Genomic DNA, 18,132 nt, shown 5'->3' on the forward strand with positions numbered 1-18,132 from the left:
CGCGCCTGCCCGTCCGTAAAATGGGCGTAGCGGTGACCGCCCTTAGAAATCTTTTTCTTAAGGTTACTTTGAGACGCAGGCGAAGGTGTTTTGCGGACTGTAGATGAAAGCGGTGCGCAGAAGCGAGGTACTGCCGAAACTTCCTTCCTGCCGTGTCGCGCAGCTCCTCTCGGCCGCAGGGGAGGGGAGAGGCGCAGCTGCACAGCGCGCACCGGGCCGCTCTGCCAGTTTTGTCACTGGCGTTCAGGTTGGAAGTGACCGCTCCATCGCAGGCTTTTCCGCAGATCGTGGGACGATCCCTGTGTGCTGGTTTCCTCATGAGTGTCTATCTGCCGCGTTTATGCGCAGGAAATACTTTATTTGCGTACTCTAAGCCGTGTTAACTGCTGCGAATGGGGACCCCTCGGAACCCCATGGGGAACCAGGAGATCCCTCCCACACACATTTGCACATTGGCATAGCCTTTGGAGAGATCCACGGGTCACTAACTCCCAAGTTTAAGAATGTGTACAGTTTTGAAGCCCTGCAGCAGTAATTCTGCTTCCAAAAGCTAACCATAAACTGGATTTAATCACTAGAGTCTTAAAACTCTAGCTTTAGGATAAACATTCAGTGAGAACTTGCTGGAGTTGCTGAAGGTGATTCATCTGTCAGTGATGCATCTGCAGTTCTGGTATCTGTTCCAAGTTGGCATACCTGTAAGGCTGACAGATGAAAAAGAGAAGTGGCTTCAAGAGAATATCTTTAACTGTTTTTTCCTAGGGCCTCGCTGATGCGCAGTGTTAAGAGTAGCTTGTTTGTACTCTGTAAGAAAAACGTGAGCATTAGCGTTCCTGTTTTTTAGAGAAACTAAAGCAGTATGCTTTAAGTAACTTGCCCACTGAAAGTTAGAAGTAAATTTTGAACTACAACTAGAGTTTCACCTCTCCTTACCCACCCCCCTCTCTTATCCTTTTGATCTTGATTACTAATTCTGAGTTAAATTTTATTACACTTCCCTAGAACTGTATAGCATTGTCTTATCACCATTTATTTACTAGATCTGTGGTTTGCAAAGGTTTAAAAGCGGCCCTTTTCCTCTAGAAGCTTGTCTCTCAAGGAAAAGACAAATTAGCTGTTACTAGACATTAGCTGTGTTACTAAGTATTTCAGTTGTTTACATATAGAAATGAAAAGCTGGACATGATGGCTCACGCCTGTAATCCCAGCACTCAAGAGGCTGAGGCAGGAGGATCCTTGCGAGTTGAAGGCCAGCCTGGGCTGCAAAGTGAGCTCAAGGCCAGCCTGAACTGCATAGCAAGACTTGTCTCAAAAAAGACGAAAAAAAAAGAATGGAGATATGTAATGTATGAGTGCTGAAAATTAAAGCAGTTATTGCAGTAAATAAGTGTACAGGAAAATGATCACCAAAGTTTTCCCCCAGTGAAATTTTAGAGGCTAGGGAGAGGCATGTAGAAGGATGGAGAGAATTATGTAGGTGGGGGTATTCATGGACTGGGGAGCATTGTCTGTAAAGAATTAGGGATAAAAAGGGAGTACACATCAGGAGCTACAGGTAGATTTTCATGAATAGAGGGAAATGTGAAACATAAGTGATAGGACATTGTACAGTTGCAGAATGAGACCAACTTATCAGAAAGGGTGAGTGAAAATCAATAGGGAAATCCATAAACTTATAAAATTAGAAGCAAATTGACTAATTCCGTTTTACAAGAAGCTGTGGTCAACTCTAACTGCTGTCGAGCTCTCTAGTTCCCCAGTATGTAGCCCTCCTGCAGTCCCTCCAATAATCAGACTTGTAGTGTCCTTCAGTAGAATCTTTGAGATCTGCCCCATTCCATTTTTTTACCTGGCTCTAAAATCAAACAAATTAAAGGTTGTAACAAATTAACAACATCTTAATGCTTCCCCCAATCCTGCAATAAAATATAGTGCTCAGTTGTATGCAGAACCCTTAACTAAAGTCTGCTTAAAGGAAGACATAGTAAGAGTTGATCTTTGCCCTCTAGGAAGTTTTCTCTGTAGGCTGACAGATTCAGGTGTGGATTCATACACTGCTAGGTGGGAGGAAAGCACAATACCTCTGTGCCTGTGTTGTAGGATGACTCACTGGTTGTGTGGAAGGAAGTGGATTTGACCAGACTGTCTGAGAAGGAACGTCGTGACGCCTTGAATGAGATTGTCATTCTGGCGCTGCTGCAGCACGACAACATTATTGCCTACTACAATCACTTCATGGACAATACCACCCTGCTGATTGAGCTGGAGTACTGTAATGGTAAGGGGAACTCAGTACGCCTTCCTCGGACAAGACATTCTTATGTCCACTCTTGAGGGAAGAAGTACAAGAAAAGGCACGTTCAGTGATAAAAACTTCAAATGGATTTCTAGAGTTTAAGAGAAATAGTTCAGGCCTTGGAGAGTTTGGATGTGTTCTCCAAAATAAGGGGAGGAATTTTCCTCAGCATATTAAATTGTTCTGTATGATTATAGTTCGATCTTCAGAGTTTTTTCAGTTAGATTTTACATTTACTTTTCAGCACTTTTTCTTGTGAAATGACATTGGTTATCCATTAGAGATATGGTATGGCTTAGCACCACTTGATACGCTACTTAATGAAATCTTATAGATGATACTTATATTGACATCAGCTAGCCAGGCGTGGTGGTGCACATCTGTAATCCCAGCACCTGGGAGGCTGAGGCAGGAGGATCATTGTGAATTCGAGACCACCCTCAGCTACAAAGTGAGCTCAAGGCCAGCCTGAACTGCGAGACCCTGTCTCAAAAAGACAAAAAAAAAAAAAACAAACAAAAGAGATCAGCTAAAGCTATATTATGGGGAAATGGCCCAGAGATCCAAGTGGATGAAAAGGATAGCAAAATTTGGCCTTACTTGTTTTTAGTTTTCAGGGGATTTTGGATTGTTTTGGTTTTTTTTGAAACAGTGTCATTGTGTACTCCAGGTTGGCTCTGAACTCACTCTGTAGACCAGGCTGGCCTTGAACTTGTGATCCTCCTGCCTCCACCTCTCAAGTGCCGAGGTTAGAGGCCTGCGCCGCCACTCGCAGCCAAGAATGGCCTCATTTATCTGATGTGCCTGGTTGTTAAGAGAATAGACTGAACCCCCATTCCAAATTCTGCTACTTTCCAGCTCTGCCACCTTGGGCAAGAAACTTAAGTCCTTTGTAACTTGGTTTCCTCATCCTAAAAAAGTTTGTGGATTATAGTCCTTGTAGGATTGCATGAAATTAATTTTGAAAACCCATAGTATAGGACTTGGTATGTAGCAGGTGTTTGATACATACTGTACTAGCTGTTACTGTAGAGAAGACCCTCCAAACACTTCTGTGAACTGCATGCTAAAGAATTACCAACATATTCTTCACTTACTTTCCTAAGTTCTTGTGTTTCATAATTCTAATTCTGATCAATCCTAAACATAAGAGATTGTATTAGAAATTTTTGAAAGAGCAGAAGCCTTCAATAGTTAACTTCCTTTGTGGTGAGGAGGAGCTAGACAAATGATACATTTATTGAAACTATGAGGTACTAAATTGCAGGGGAAGAGAAGTTATAAAAACTTAGGGCTAAAGTGTAAATTGTAGCTGTGGGTAGGAAGTAAGATGAATCATGGTCATTTCCTGTGTGTATTACTTGATAAAGAAAAGAGAGAAGTGAATTCACAGGAAGAAGTTAGTAAAAGGAGTAATGACTGGACATAATGTAGGGGTGCACCCTAAGCTTTAAGAAACCTTTTCAGTGTATAAGAAAAAGTTGTTGATAACTATACCCTGTACTGGGAGAGCTGTTATAAAAAGCATTACAGGAAGAAAGTCATCTCACTTTGGAACTGTTTCATTAATTGGGTCCCTACAGAAATGGCCTTTACTCCCACCTTCCTAAAAATGTCATACTTGCAGTGTCTGTATCAAGCCTCTTCAGTTAGGGAGAGGAATTTCTGAGGAATATTTCTGATACAGTCCTTGAGAGATGGGAAGACTTTCGTACCCATTTGAAAAACCACGCAGGAAGACATCATTTCCTGGAAAGCAGGATCTTTTAATTTCACCATGTCACCTGTTAGCACCCTGTTAGATACAAAGAGCCAATCTTTGATCTCTGTTAAACAATTCAGACTTGTTTCTTGTTTAATTGCAGGAGGGAACCTGTATGACAAAATCCTTCGTCAGAAGGACAAATTGTTTGAGGAAGAGGTAATTCATATGTCTGTGGAAAGAAGCTAGAATTATAGGGCTGTAATTCTTTTTATTTGTTTATTTTGTTTGTTTGTTTGTTTGTTTGTTGGGACAGGGTCTTGCTATGTGGTTAAGGCCAGCCTTGAATTCACTGTATAGCCCAAGCTGGCCTAAATTCTAGCAGCAGTCCTCCTGTCTCAGCCTCCTGAGTGCTGGGGTTATAGATGTGCACCATCACACCCGCCATAAGGTTGTAATTCTTACATTCTGGTTCTGTATTTTACTCTTTACTCTTCCAACTATGAAGAGTGTTTTGATTTTTTGGTTTTTGACTTTTCCTTTTGTTCAGACTCCTTCCAAGCTCTGAATGATACTCATGAGAAAGAGAAAGGACACCTGTACCAAGGAAGCCGTCTGTAACTGCTTCCTAAATATTTTACTTCCACATCATGATTTACTGTGGGCTTTCTTTCCTGATTCTGTTACTACATACTAGTATGCTCAGTTTTTTATACCTTTGCATTCTTCCTGGGTTTCTTTCTATAGATCTGCTTCAGTATAGTGTATTTTTAATCACACTGGAAGTATTTTAGTGACCTTTTTCTTTTTACCCCTTCCACTTTTCTTTGCATACTCAACCTACAAGCAAGAGATGTCAATTCATGTTGAATCATAACCTCTGGTTGCAGCTCCTTTGTGTGTGTGTGTGTGAGAGAGAGAGAGAGAGCGTGTGCAAGAGAATGTGTGTGTGCATGTGTGTGTTTAAATGGAGTTTTTTTTACTTCCAACCCAGTATAATGTATTTTGTCTCTGCAGATGGTGGTGTGGTACCTTTTTCAGATTGTTTCAGCAGTGAGCTGCATCCATAAAGCTGGGATCCTGCATAGGTAATGACGGAATAAAATTTATGGGACAGATTCCTCCTTCCCAGTCCATTCCCTACTCTGTACGCCTCCCACCATCACTTTCATTTTCTTCCCTAAACAGTCAGGGTTTTCCGTTCATGTAAGTAGAATGAGAGAGAGTGAGGACAGAGGGTGTTATATTCACCATCTGAAGTTAAGTCACGTTTGTGACCTACGAAGAATCTTCTTGGTACATAAGTACCAGGCATTTCTCTTTTTTCTTTTCTTTTGTTGGTACCAGGAATCGAACTCAGGACCTTGTGCTTGCCAGGCACATTCTGTGCTGCTGAGCTGTTTCCCCAGCCCAGGCGTTTCTTTTAGCAGTGTCTTAGATGATAGTTGGTTAACACATCAGTGAAGTGCACACGGTGCTGCGAGAAGTAGTACTAGTTTGCCTAGGATTCATAGTAAATGTTTTCTTTGAGCAATAATAATAGTTGTCAATTATTATAATTCTATAATTTGTTTTTAATTTAAATAAAAGCATATGCATTTTGTATAGTTAATTGTACAATTTTACCAAACCTTTGTTTGATAAAAATGGTGAGGGAGATATTTCCATTCATTTCAAGCTATACAAGAGAACCATTATAAGAACATGTCCACATCATTGTCTTCTGCTTAAAATAATCATTAAGCTGCACTTTGTGATACGTGTCTATAATCCCAGCACTCAGAAGGCTGAGACAGGAGGGTCACTGTGAATTTGAGGCCAGCCTGAATTATGTAGTGAGAACCTGTCTGGAAAAAAAAAAGTCATTGATCATTCCCAGCAATTATTTGTAATACACTAATTTCTTTTTGTGTTGTTGGTTCATTCAGTTAACATTTATTTCTTAGTAGCTATTGGATAACTACTGTTGCATGTTGTTACTTTCTTTTTTAAAAGTAACAAAGTATATTGTTCTGGTTTATTCCCATCATTCAAAAAAGAAAGATTATAAACAGGCATAGATTATTTTATTTTACCAATGGTCAATTAATCATTTTTTAAAACTTAAAAAAACAAACCCAAAACAGGGTCAGGGTCTCACTATGTAGCCCAATCTGGCCTTGAACTCACAATGATCTTCCTGCCTCAGATTCCTGAGTGCTGGGATTAAGTTCATGTACCACCATGCTCAGCTTCCAATTCATTTTAAGAAAAATAGCCAGTGACTTTATTTAGATGGTGTAATATAGCCTTGGAGGATTTTTTGTTGTTTTTTTTTGTTTTTTGTTGTACTGGGGATTGAACTTAGGACCTTATGCATGCTAGGCAAGCACTCTACATCCCCACTACACTGAGCTACATTCTCCAGCTGCAGCCTTGTTGTTGCGAGATATGCAACTACTTCTCCGGCCTTAACAGAATATTTGTAAACAGACTCTCAAAAAACAAGCCAGGTGTTAAATTGCCTTGTTATCATAATGCAAGGCAGAAGTGATAGTGGAAACAGCAGTATGTTTTATAGGAAAGAGGGTTGTCTGCCCCATGGTTTTTCTCATCAGACTCTCTTAGCTTTGCCTAGGAGTGGCAGCGCTGTGGGAGCCCTAGAGCGTGGAGTTAACTTTCTGCCTTTACTCCTTAAGTACCCTCTTCAGTGTTAAAATGTGTGTAAAAGGGATGACCACTCTATGTGACCTTTGGGACCCCATAACAGAATCTGAGCAGTGCTAATACACTCATTTTTATTCTGTACTAATCCTGGTTAGGGTGGGGGGTAAGATAAACCAATGAGCTAAGTGGACTAAATATGCAACATCTTTTTTTCAGAGATATAAAGACATTAAATATTTTTCTGACCAAGGCAAACCTGATAAAACTTGGAGATTATGGTCTCGCAAAAAAACTTAATTCTGAGTATTCTATGGCTGAGACGGTGAGTATAGGTTGCCCTTAATTTTTTCTTTCCCAGTACTGTGAAATATAACTATACCCCCTAAATTCTGCATGCTTTTCTCAAAATTCTTACAAGTTCCCCTTACTGATAATGTAGATCATCTTTTTTCCTGAGTTCTACTGTAGGCTTTTACAGGATTAGATGTTCTTTTGATACAGCTCTGATCTCAGCCTTGTCCAACACTGACTCAGATTTTTCTAGCCAAGCGCAGTGGCACATGCCTGTTATCCCAGCACTCAGAAGGCTGAGGCAGAGAACTACATAGTGAGACCCTGTCTCAAAACAAAAAACAAAAACCAAAAACAACAAAAACAGACTTTTCTAAAAGCAAAAATAGTTTACCTGTTTTTCCCAATCTAAGATTCCATCTAATGTTTGAACCCAAAGTACTGAGCATTTCTTTTGTATTTCCTTTAGTTTTATTTGTTGTTTGTTGATTTGAAACAGGGTCTTGCTATGTATTTCAGGCTGGCTTTGAACTCACTATGTAGTCCAGGTTGGCCTCTAGCTCACTTCTGACCTCTTGCCTCAGCCTTCTGAATGCGTGAAATACAGGTGTGCACCACCACACCCGCTTATTTGGGTTTCATTTAAATGCTGCTTCTGGTTCAGAGAGAAGGCCTATATTCTAAGCGTAGGCCAGAGAACAAGTCTGTTCTTTAATGTTATACACAGGCTGAACTAGAAGGCTCTGTTCTTAGTTGATTTTGAGAAAGGCCACTGGTTAAAAAGTAGATACAAACTGATCTTTAGGACAGTGATTGTTATCATTTTAGGAATTATGAAATTCAGTTATTACTCTTCTTACTTCATAATGCTGTGCCCTTGAAAGAACTTGGAAATGGAGGTTAACAAAATTGATTTTGTCCTGGTTTTTTGTTTGTTTAGTTGGTTGGCTTTTCTGTCTTTTGAGACAGAGTCTTGCTATGCAGTTCAGGCTGGCCCTGAGCTCACTTTGTAGCCCAGGCTGGTCTCAGACTTGCAACGATCTTCCTGCCTCAGCTTCTCGCGTGCTGGGATTAGAGGTGTGCATCACCACGCCTGGCGTGGCCTGTTATTTTTTGATAATGTCAAGATCTGCCTGCGAGTGATGTAGACATCAGTGTTAAGAGTCCGTTTTCAAGACTCAGTGGCTAAACAGCTAAGGAAGCACTTACCTCCTTACATGGATTTTTCCCCTTGGCGGTAATCTTGATAAAATCGAGACTTGATTTTTTTCTAGCCAATTAAATGCAATGAAGGAATGATATGAAAACTTAAAAATGCCATACAGAGTATCTGAAAACTTCTTTGTTTTGCTGATTAAAGAGACTAATTAGTAGGTCTTAGGGGAACTCCTGGGGCATCCATTGTCTCAAATCTTGGGGGTGATATTACTTCTATATAGAACATTTTTATTTCTAAATCTATTTTTTAATTTATTTTATTTTATTTTATTTTACTTTTATTTATTTAATTTTTTTGAGACAGGTTCTCACTGTGTAGTTCAAGCTGGCCTTGAGTTCACTATGTAGCTCAGACTGGCCTCAAACTCTTGGTGATCCTCCTGCCTCAACCTCCTGCCTCAGCCTCCTGAGTGCTAGAATTACAGGCATGCACCACCATGCCCAGCTTCCAAACCTATTTTTAAGTCAGAAAGTATTTTCAAATTCTAAAGAAATTCAGTAGCCATGTTAGTGCACAAATGTCCAGTTTGGCCATTCTTTGAAGTTTCATTACTGTGCATTTCAGTTGGAACTTTTAACTCCTTCATTTAGTTACTATCTCTGCTCCAGTAGGGTTTGGCTCTTTCCCATTGGTGAACTTTTACTAAGTAGGTCTCTATTTGTATGAAATCTTTAGTGGACCTGGAATGCCCACAGCCTGTGTAAACCAGAAATCACAGAGCTGTTGGGCCTCGAACCTAGCCACAATGCCTTTACTGCAGATTGTCCTTTTACAATTGGCCCACAAGACTTGATATGAATAAAATTTCTCTCCAATAGCATTGTCTCACAAAAACCATTTTGAGATCTGCTGATGAATGTTTTCTGATTGTTATCTCTACTTCCTGAGAAACTTGACTTAGCTGTTGAAATGTTGATATAGTTACCTCAGAAGAGAAGTTATTCTTTGATTGTTTTCTTTGTTGTTCAGCTTGTGGGAACCCCATATTACATGTCTCCGGAGCTCTGCCAAGGAGTAAAATACAATTTCAAGTCCGATATCTGGGCAGTAGGCTGTGTCATTTTTGAACTGCTTACGCTAAAGAGAACATTTGATGCTACCGTAAGTTGTTGTGCTGCCCGCACACTGTCTTCTAAATGGTATGAGCTGGTGAAGTGAGTCAACTGCATTTATCCCTCACCTTCTTGTTTCTTGAACAGAAATCAGCTGTAGTCAGAAATAACCTATAGTTCGGCACTGAATTAGCAGTGTATCATTAAAATGTTATAGACCAGATTTATCTCTAAGTGGAATTCCCCATTGAAATGACCATAATTAAGCAATTTGAGCACTGTATTTTAATTTGTTGACTGTAATTTCAAAACTGGCTGTAGGGTCAACTGCAATGTTGTAGTTTTGAAAAAGCATTTCATTTCTCTCTGGGTTTTTTTGGTACCAGGAATCGAACTGACAACCTTGCACTTGCCAGGCAGGCGTTGTACCACTGAGCTATATCCCTGGCCCAGCCATTTCATTTCTTACGCTTCAGCCACATCTTTTTCCTTTTTTAAGCTGCGGCAGATTATGTAATACCCATTAAATTGTTTTGATCTTTTTTAAGTGGAAACATCAGTCATGCTGTCTTATTAAAGATTATTGCCGGGCGTGGTGGCGTACGCCTGTAATCCCAGCACTCGGGAGGCTGAGGCAGGAGGATCGTTGTGAGTTCAAGGCCAGCCTGGGCTATAAAGTGAACTCGAGGCCAGCCTGAACCGCATAGTGAGACCCTGTCTCAAAAAGACTAAAAAAAAAAAAAAGATGGTTACTGTTCTATGGACAAACAAATCCCTTTAGTTTCTCTCTTTCTCCCTTTTCTTTCTTTTCTTTATTTCTCTCTTTCTTGTTTATTTATGTAAAGTCACTGATTTAAAGCATTGCTTCTCAAACTTGTGTGTGTGTGCTTGTACACAATTGCATAGGCAACTTGTGAAAATGTAGATTGTTTCAGAGGTGGGGTAGGGCAGTGCCAGGCCAATAATCTCATTTCTAACAGGCTCCCAGACATGGTGGTACTGCTGCCTCAAGGGCCACAGTTTGAGTAGCTCGGGGGACCCATGTCCACTCTCCCTCGGCGAGTGTGAGAATTTATGAATATCATTTCATTGATCCTCTATTACATTACCTGTAACATCAAAAAAATTTATATCTCCCAAACAATATGTATCCCTCTCACAGAGATGTTCTGATATTGTATACAAAAGAATGGAAATGTAAGATATTGCAAACTCATTGGTCACTTACTTTTTTTATTCTGAATTTTGTTCTGGTTGGTATATCATCTAATTATCCTAAATAATTTAGCAGATGAAAAATGACTGTTGGAGGGGGCTGGGGATTTAGCTCAGCAGCACAGCGCCTGCCTGGGAAGCACAAGGTAGTGAGTTCAATTCCCGGTACCAGGAAAAAAAAAAAAAGAGAAATGACTGTTGGAATCAGATAGACTTTTGCTGGAATAATGGCTTGACTGTTACTGTATGTACGATTTTGAGCAAGTTATTTTACATCTCCAAGCCCCCATTTTCTTCCGTACAAAGTAATAATGATAACATTTTTGTATTATACTGATGAGAAAGATCATATGTATAATATGCCTATTCAGTTCATAGTGGTTTCTTAATAAGGTGATTGTGGTAGTAGTATTATAATATTATCATTCCATTATTATAAGAGGCCTTGTCTGTTGTATTATTTACTGCGTTGCCTGTTTAGCACTTATTAAGATAATACGTTGGAGGCAAATTAATTAGCAAGGGAGTTACTTGGAGCCAAGAAGCCTAGCTAATCATGCTTTCCTTTTACTTAGATTCTTTTGAAGATCAGATTATAACGTATTCTGAGCAAGCTGCCATTGCTCACACAGTGGTAATGGTCTCCATGCGGGCCAGTGGGCCTCATGCCATCCGATAACGGCAGGGCCTCCCCAGCGATTCTTGTGATGTGTACTAGTACTAGTAACGCTAACCCAGACCCAGTGCAGAACTGTTGCTAGCTGTTTGAGTAAACAACGTCAGACATCTCTGAGCTCCCGTGGTAGGTTATAATGTCATCTTCATAAAGCCAGAAACAGTGCAGTCACCATTTTCTCGTAGAATCCACTCAACTTGTGTGTGAAGATCGTGCAAGGAATCCGGGCCATGGAAGTTGATTCTAGCCAGTACTCTTTGGAACTGATCCAGATGGTCCACGAGTGCCTTGACCAGGTAGGTATGGCCGTATTGATTTCAGTTTCATGTTTTTCCCTTTCATCCTCATTTAGGATATGACATAGATACAAACCACACAAAATCATACCTACTTCCCTGGGGTAGAATGTTCTTTAGGCTTTATCTAGAATAAGCATTGGCAATTTATGGTAGTTGTGTGCTTCAGCAAACAAATTCTTTATTCCATTTCATAAATACTTGTGAAATGATTTTGCCGTCTAAATTGGGTTCTTTTTTATGGTTAAGATTAATTTCTATAAATTGATTTTATAAAGCTGCAGTCAGAGTTAAAGTTCCTAGAGTGCAAAATATATGTAGTCCTAATATCTGACAGCTCTCTTACCGTGTATAGATTCTAATATTATTCAAAGTATGGTCCAAGGACCACTGGGATCAGAATCACTAAGGAGTAGGGGAGTTTCTTAAGTGAAAAAAGAAGATTCCTGGGCTGTAACCAAGAAGAAGAGAATCTGTGGATATAGCCCAGAAGCCTTTGCTTGTAATAAGCACTCCAGGTGATTGTTCTGTGCTCTCTGCATTGATGTGTGAGAGTGACTGTCCTCCTCCTTGTACAGTATTGAAGATAGTGAAAGAGTGTAGGCATTAAACATGGAAATAGGACATACAGAATTACATTTTTGAAACAAAAGGATAATACACAGTGGTCTTCGACCAATTAAACTACATCTTTCTAAGAGGAAGTAAAATTCTTTATTAGAGCCTGTATTGCTCATTTCCTTTAGGTGAAAACTAACCTATTTTTACTTTTTAGAATCCTGAGCAGAGACCCACTGCAGATGAACTTTTGGATCGCCCCCTTCTCCGGAAACGCAGGAGGTAAAGTACAGATGTCACTTCATGGTCTTTCTAGAGATGGTTGACTGTTAGAGGCCTAAGGATATGACAAGAAAGAGTAGTGTATGCCGAGGACAGGCCGGGCGTTGTGGCGCACACCTGTAATCTCAGCGCTCAGGAGGCTGAGGCAGGGGCATCTTCGCAAGCTCAAGGCCAGTGTGGACTACATAGTGAGGCTCTGTAAAAGGATGATGTTTTCTCCCAGCGTCTCCACATTTATTGCTTCAGTGGAGGTCTTTCACCTTCTTAACTATCATCTTTTACCTCTTTAACTAAATTTATACTGATGAGACCAAAGATCCCTTCACATCCCCAGATCTGTGGGGTTTTTATTCTGGACGTGGAACACTGATACCTAGATTTGTATCTAAGTTCTGTTTTCTTTGTCAAGTTGTTGAGCATCTTTGTTTCTTTGTTTTCTTCCCTATGAAGTAAGATACAGTGAGGATTAAAGAAGTAATGCATGTAAAGTACTCAGCCCAGGTCCTGGCAGAAAGTGCCCACCAATTACTAGATAGTAGTATGAATTAAGACTGTGCATTTGCTTCTGAGTATGTTTGGTTTATTTGTTGTTTGGGTTGTGCGTGTGCGTGTGCGTGTGTGTGTGTGTGTGTGTGTGTGTGTGTGTGGCATTTTGGAGACAGAGTCTCACTGTGTGTTCCAGGCTGACCTTGAACTCACTGTGTAGCCCAGGCTAGCCTCAAACTCATGGTCATCCTCCTGTTTCAGCCTCCCAAGTGCTGGAATTACAGGCAGGCGCCACCCCACCGGGCTTTGAGTATGTTGAGATGGGGGGTTGGAGTTGGAAAAGTCCTCTTCAGATACCTTTTGCCCATTTCTTGAGATTAAACTTTATTGACTCCGGAGAAGTTATTTCCTAAGGTTTATTGTGTGTCAGAGGTCTGTCTGTGTAGAGGCAGGAAGGCTGTCCTTCCTGTGGAAGGCTTCACACCTCAACCCAGAGGAGAATAAAGGAGAGATACCTTCCTATAAGTTTTCTAGTCTGTATTTCATCTAGTTATATTATTTTTGCCTAACTATCTTTGTTCCTCCTCTACCAGTACTTCTTTTTTGTTTTGTTCTGTTTTGTTTTGGGGTTTTTTTTGTGTGTGTTTTTTGAGACAGGGTCTTGCTGTGTAGTTCAGGCCAGCCTTGAACTCACTGTGTCACCCAGGCTGGCCTAGAACTCACGGTGATGGTCCCGCCCAGCCACTGGAGCACTGAGATAGCAGGTGTGCGCCACCATGCCCAGCCCTTTGCTTTTACACCCCTCAACTGTTCAAACATTTACTGTGCTCTTTCATGTCTTGTAGTAGCGTGTTTGTGTGTGTTTATTGGAGGTTGGACACAGCTCCTTGTTGATGCTAGGCAAGCAGTTCACCTCTGAGCTATATTTCCAACCCCTTAGAAATTTTAGTTAAAAACACGAACTCTGCTAAGTTGCCCAGGTTGGCCTAGAATTTGCAGTCCTGCTGCCTCAGCCTCCTGAGTAATTGGGAAGTTCTTGTCCTTAAATACATTACGTACATAATTAATCCTATAATCTTTACTCTTTCGTCAACATATCTTTATTTTGTTGTGCCATTTAATTAACCTTTTATTATTTTTTTGAATATATTTTTATTTTTATTTGATAAGAGTAATAATGTACATATTTATGGGATACTATGTGATAGCTCAGTTCATGTGTGTAATGTGTAGTGATCAGATCAGGGTAATCGGAAAATGGCATATCTGTCTCCTCAGACTTTCATCACTCTTTGTGTTGGAAACTTTTAAATTCCTCTCCTCTGTTTATTTTCTGTGTAAACCGTAGTTATCCTACTGTGCTATAGAACACTAGAAGTTACTCTTCCTGTCCAACTGCACCCTGTACCCATTAACTCTCCTCTCTGTCCCTCCTTCTCCCATAGCCTTTCCAGGCTCTGATAATCACTGTTCTGGTCTCTACTTCTTTGAGATCTTTATGGCATTCATAGATAAGGGAGAACAGGCAATATTTGTTTTCCTGTATTTGATTTAATTTCACTGTTTTGGAGGCAGTGGGCATTTTTGGTTTTTTGAGACAGGGTCTTGCCATCCCAGGCAGGTCTTGGTAGTTCAGGCTGGCCTTAAACTCATTATGTGGTGCAGGCTGGCCTCAAACTCACAGTGTTCCTCCTGCCTCAGCCTCCTGACTTAATTTCACTTAACGTGATGTCCTTCATTACCATTTATAGTGCTGCAGATGACAGCCTTTTTTTTTTTTTTTTTTTTTTTTTTGATGGCTGGATTATATTCTGTGGTGTTTATATTCTGCATTTTTTAAATCCATTCATCCTTCAGTGGACATCTAGATTGATTCTATACCTTGACTGTTCTCCGTAGCTACAATAAATATTCAAGTGCAGATCTGTTTGACATCCTGAATTGGATTCCTTTGTATGTGTCCCACAGAAGAATATTGCTGGAGGGGGCTGGGGATTTAGCTCAGCGGCACAGCGCCTGCCTGGCAAACGCAAGGTTGTGAGTTTGATTCCCGGTACCAGAAAAAAAACAAAAAAAAAATTTTAAAAAAAAGAATATTGCTAGATCAAATGGTAGTTCTACTTTTAGTTTTTTGAGAAAGCTCCATACTCTTTTTCATGATGGTTGGATTAATTTACATTCCTACTAGAAGTACATGGGGATATTTTCCTCCGTATCCTTGCAGCTTTTGTTTTTGGTCTTTTTGAGACAGGGTCTCACTATGCAGCTCAGGCTGGCCTTGAGCTCACTTTTTAGCTCAGGCTGGTCTTGAACTTGCAACAGTCCTCCTGCCTCAGCCTCCCGAGTGCTGGGATTACAAGCTTGTACCACCACGCCCAGCTTGTTCATCTCTTTGAAGCCAAAGAGATTCTTCTATACCCGTGTAATCTTTTTTTTTTTTTTTTTTTTTTTTTGGTGTTTTGGGGGGTCTTTTTGGTACCAGGAATTGAACTCAGGACCTTCCCAAGCAAGGCACTGTGCTGCCAGCCCTTCTTGTTTTTCATAACAGCTGTTCTAACTTGGGGAGATGATACCTCATTGTGATTTTGGTTTGCATTTCCTCATGGTTAACATTTTTTCTTAAACTTGTTGGCCATTTGTATATCCTCTTTAGAGATCTGTCCATTCAGATCGTTCACCCATTTTTTAAAATCAGGTTCTCACTCTTGAGTTGTTTGAGCTTATATTTCGTAGAAATCACTTCCTTATCAGATGAGTAGTTTGCCAGTACTTTTTTCCTGTTCTATAGGTTGTCTCTTCACTCTGTTGATTCTTTTGCTGTGGAGAAGCTTTTTAATATGATATAATGCCATTTGCTTTTTGCTGCTTCTGCTTTTTGAGTCATATCCAAAAAATCTTTGCATAGGCCAATGTCCTGCAGTGTTTCCCCTATATGTTTCTTCTAATAATTCCGTAGTTCTGAATCTTACACAGTGTTAAAGACTTTAGTGGTTTCCACTTGGTTTCTAGCCAGTGTTTCATACCTACAGTTATGTGTGGTACTCTAGATAGAGCACTGTGAGTTTCCACTTATGTTCTGTGTTTATTAAGGCAATATCTCCCATTGGTGCTGGTTGAACATACTTAAAATTCTTACCTAGCTTATTTCCAAATAATGTAATCACTGTTTTAATCCCTTATTGAAATATTCCAATAGATTGGTTTTATTTTGTTTCATAAGGATACTAAAGATTGGATCCAGGGAGTGCTGAGCTCTATATCTCCTTTCACTTCGTTTGTTTATTTGTTTGTTTGTTTGAGACAAGCTCTCACAATGTAGTTTGGGCTGAATTTTTTTATTTTTTTACCAAAATAATTATAGATTTATATGCCATACTTTGTTGGAATTTGGACTTTAATGGAAGAGCATACTTTAGAAATTTTAAACAGAGAAAATAGCATAAACAAAAGTACACAGCCGGGCATGGTGGTTCACGCCTGTAATCCCAGCACTCAGGAGGCTGAGGCAGGAGGATCATTGCGAGTTTAAGGCCAGCCTGGGCTATAAAGTGAGCTCAAGGCCAGTCTGAACTGCATAGCGAGAACCTGTCTCCAAAAAAAAAAAAGCACACATACAAGTGGTTTTGTGGAAAATATTCAGGAAACACAAAATCCTATTTGATTAGATTAGTAATTTTAGACCTGGGGCTCTCAATGCAAAATCTTGGGATTCAAAAATTACTGATGCCAGAGTTGAGTGTGGTGGCACAGTCTTGTAATCCCACACTTGGGAGGTAGAGGCAGGAGGAGTTAGTTCAAGGCCAGACTGACCTACATGAGACCCTTTCTCAAAATAAAAAAAATCACTGATTCCTGAGCACTACCCTAGTAGTTCTATAATAGATTCATGCAGAATGGTGTATGTACTGCTGAAACGAGCACGATTTAGGCAGCATGGAAACTCTGAGCCAGAACATGCAGTGTTCGTAAAGGGAAGGAAAGCTGAGAAGATGATAGAGAATCTTGCATGTTAAACTTAATACAAAAGATAGTACAGAAGTATTAGGTGTTTGAGAGAGGACAGTTCTTGTGATGAGAAGCATGCCTAAGGAAGAATCATGTAGTGGTGCTAGGATCATGTTAGGACAGGCCTGATGAACACGGGCTAGGACCATAGTAAGTGAGGGTGAGGCTCCCGGAGTAGCCTCATGAGACATGAAGCTGCCTAGAACTGAGGTGGAGAGACTGGACACAAGCGCTGAGTATAACAGACGCGGTATAGGTAGAATCTCTAGAATTGAGTATTGCAGGAAGGGAGATAGAAGAGTCAGAGATGACTGAGGTTGACTGGGCGAATGGGTGAAGTGTGTTGACAGTTACAGAAATAGGGGAGTCAGAAAGAAAAGCTGATCTGGGGAAAAGCTAACAAGGCCAGGCTTGGAGATGTTGCGTTTGGGGAGTCAGTGGGCAGGCTAGAAGGAGATGCCCATCGTGTGCATCAGAGGTCCTCAGGAAGCTCTGTTCCAGCCTAGATTGTTTCTCGGAGATAGAAAGCAAAGGACCTCAAACTCCTGACTCTCTAGTATTTAATGAGTCATCTGATGTCAGGCATGTATAACCATTTGAGTTGTTATCAAAGTACTTTCCTAAAAGTATTGTCATATTGAAGGATGCATATGGTTAGTAAGAGAATTAAATCTGTAGCTTCTATTAGAGACACTGTTGTGACATAGGAACATGTGATTTCATTCATGTATCTTTTCTTTTGCCAGAGAGATGGAGGAAAAAGTCACTCTGCTTAATGCACCTACAAAGAGACCAAGGTAATGCTCACGAGATTCTTGAAAACGAGTACTGTGTGTCCTGAGTTCCCAAAGAGCTCTTATTTGTGTCTGTATAGCCAACATCTGCCTAAATGCCAGATAATCATTTCTGAGAACATGAACGCTGTAATTTCACCCCCACATATTAAGTGCGTATCATTATCATGATGAATGTTGAAAAGTGTAGGTGTTATGGATCAGACTGGAATCTGGGCTGGCTGAGCTGTGATGAAGCCCTGAGGCTTTGCAAAGCCTGCTATGAGAAAGGTTTGAAAGAACGTATTTTCTCAGACCATAATTGGCAGTTCTGAGGGGACAGACTGGAAGTAGTCTTCCTTGATATTATTTTTATGTTCAGTGTGCCTTTGTTCTGGGGGTTGCTGGCAGGTCAAGCACCGTGACTGAAGCACCCATTGCTGTGGTAACCTCACGAACCAGTGAAGTCTATGTTTGGGGTGGTGGGAAATCCACCCCCCAGAAACTGGATGTCATCAAGAGTGGCTGTAGTGCTCGGCAGGTGTGCGCAGGGAATACCCACTTCGCTGTGGTCACAGTGGAGAAGGAACTATACACTTGGGTGGTAAGTGAGAGCTAAGGACTTTTTTGCGGGG

The 18,132-nt window shown here is 40.6% G+C and overlaps 1 protein-coding gene across 1 annotated transcript in view; it reads left to right on the plus strand.

Moving 5' to 3' along the window:
• The window catches only part of Nek9 (NIMA-related kinase 9), a gene marked incomplete in the record, with an annotated part of 39,566 nt that overhangs the window by 801 nt on the left and 20,633 nt on the right, over positions 1-18,132 (plus strand). The window contains 9 exon segments of the mRNA XM_013507146.1: positions 2,101-2,278; positions 4,162-4,217; positions 5,016-5,086; positions 6,861-6,966; positions 9,124-9,255; positions 11,283-11,393; positions 12,169-12,233; positions 17,471-17,521; positions 17,909-18,101. Of these exon segments, the coding sequence (XP_013362600.1) occupies positions 2,101-2,278; positions 4,162-4,217; positions 5,016-5,086; positions 6,861-6,966; positions 9,124-9,255; positions 11,283-11,393; positions 12,169-12,233; positions 17,471-17,521; positions 17,909-18,101 (963 nt within the window).

The sequence above is a fragment of the Chinchilla lanigera genome, unplaced genomic scaffold (genome assembly GCF_000276665.1).
Source record: "Chinchilla lanigera isolate Chin_1 unplaced genomic scaffold, ChiLan1.0 scaffold00122, whole genome shotgun sequence".
Lineage (NCBI taxonomy): Eukaryota > Metazoa > Chordata > Mammalia > Rodentia > Chinchillidae > Chinchilla > Chinchilla lanigera.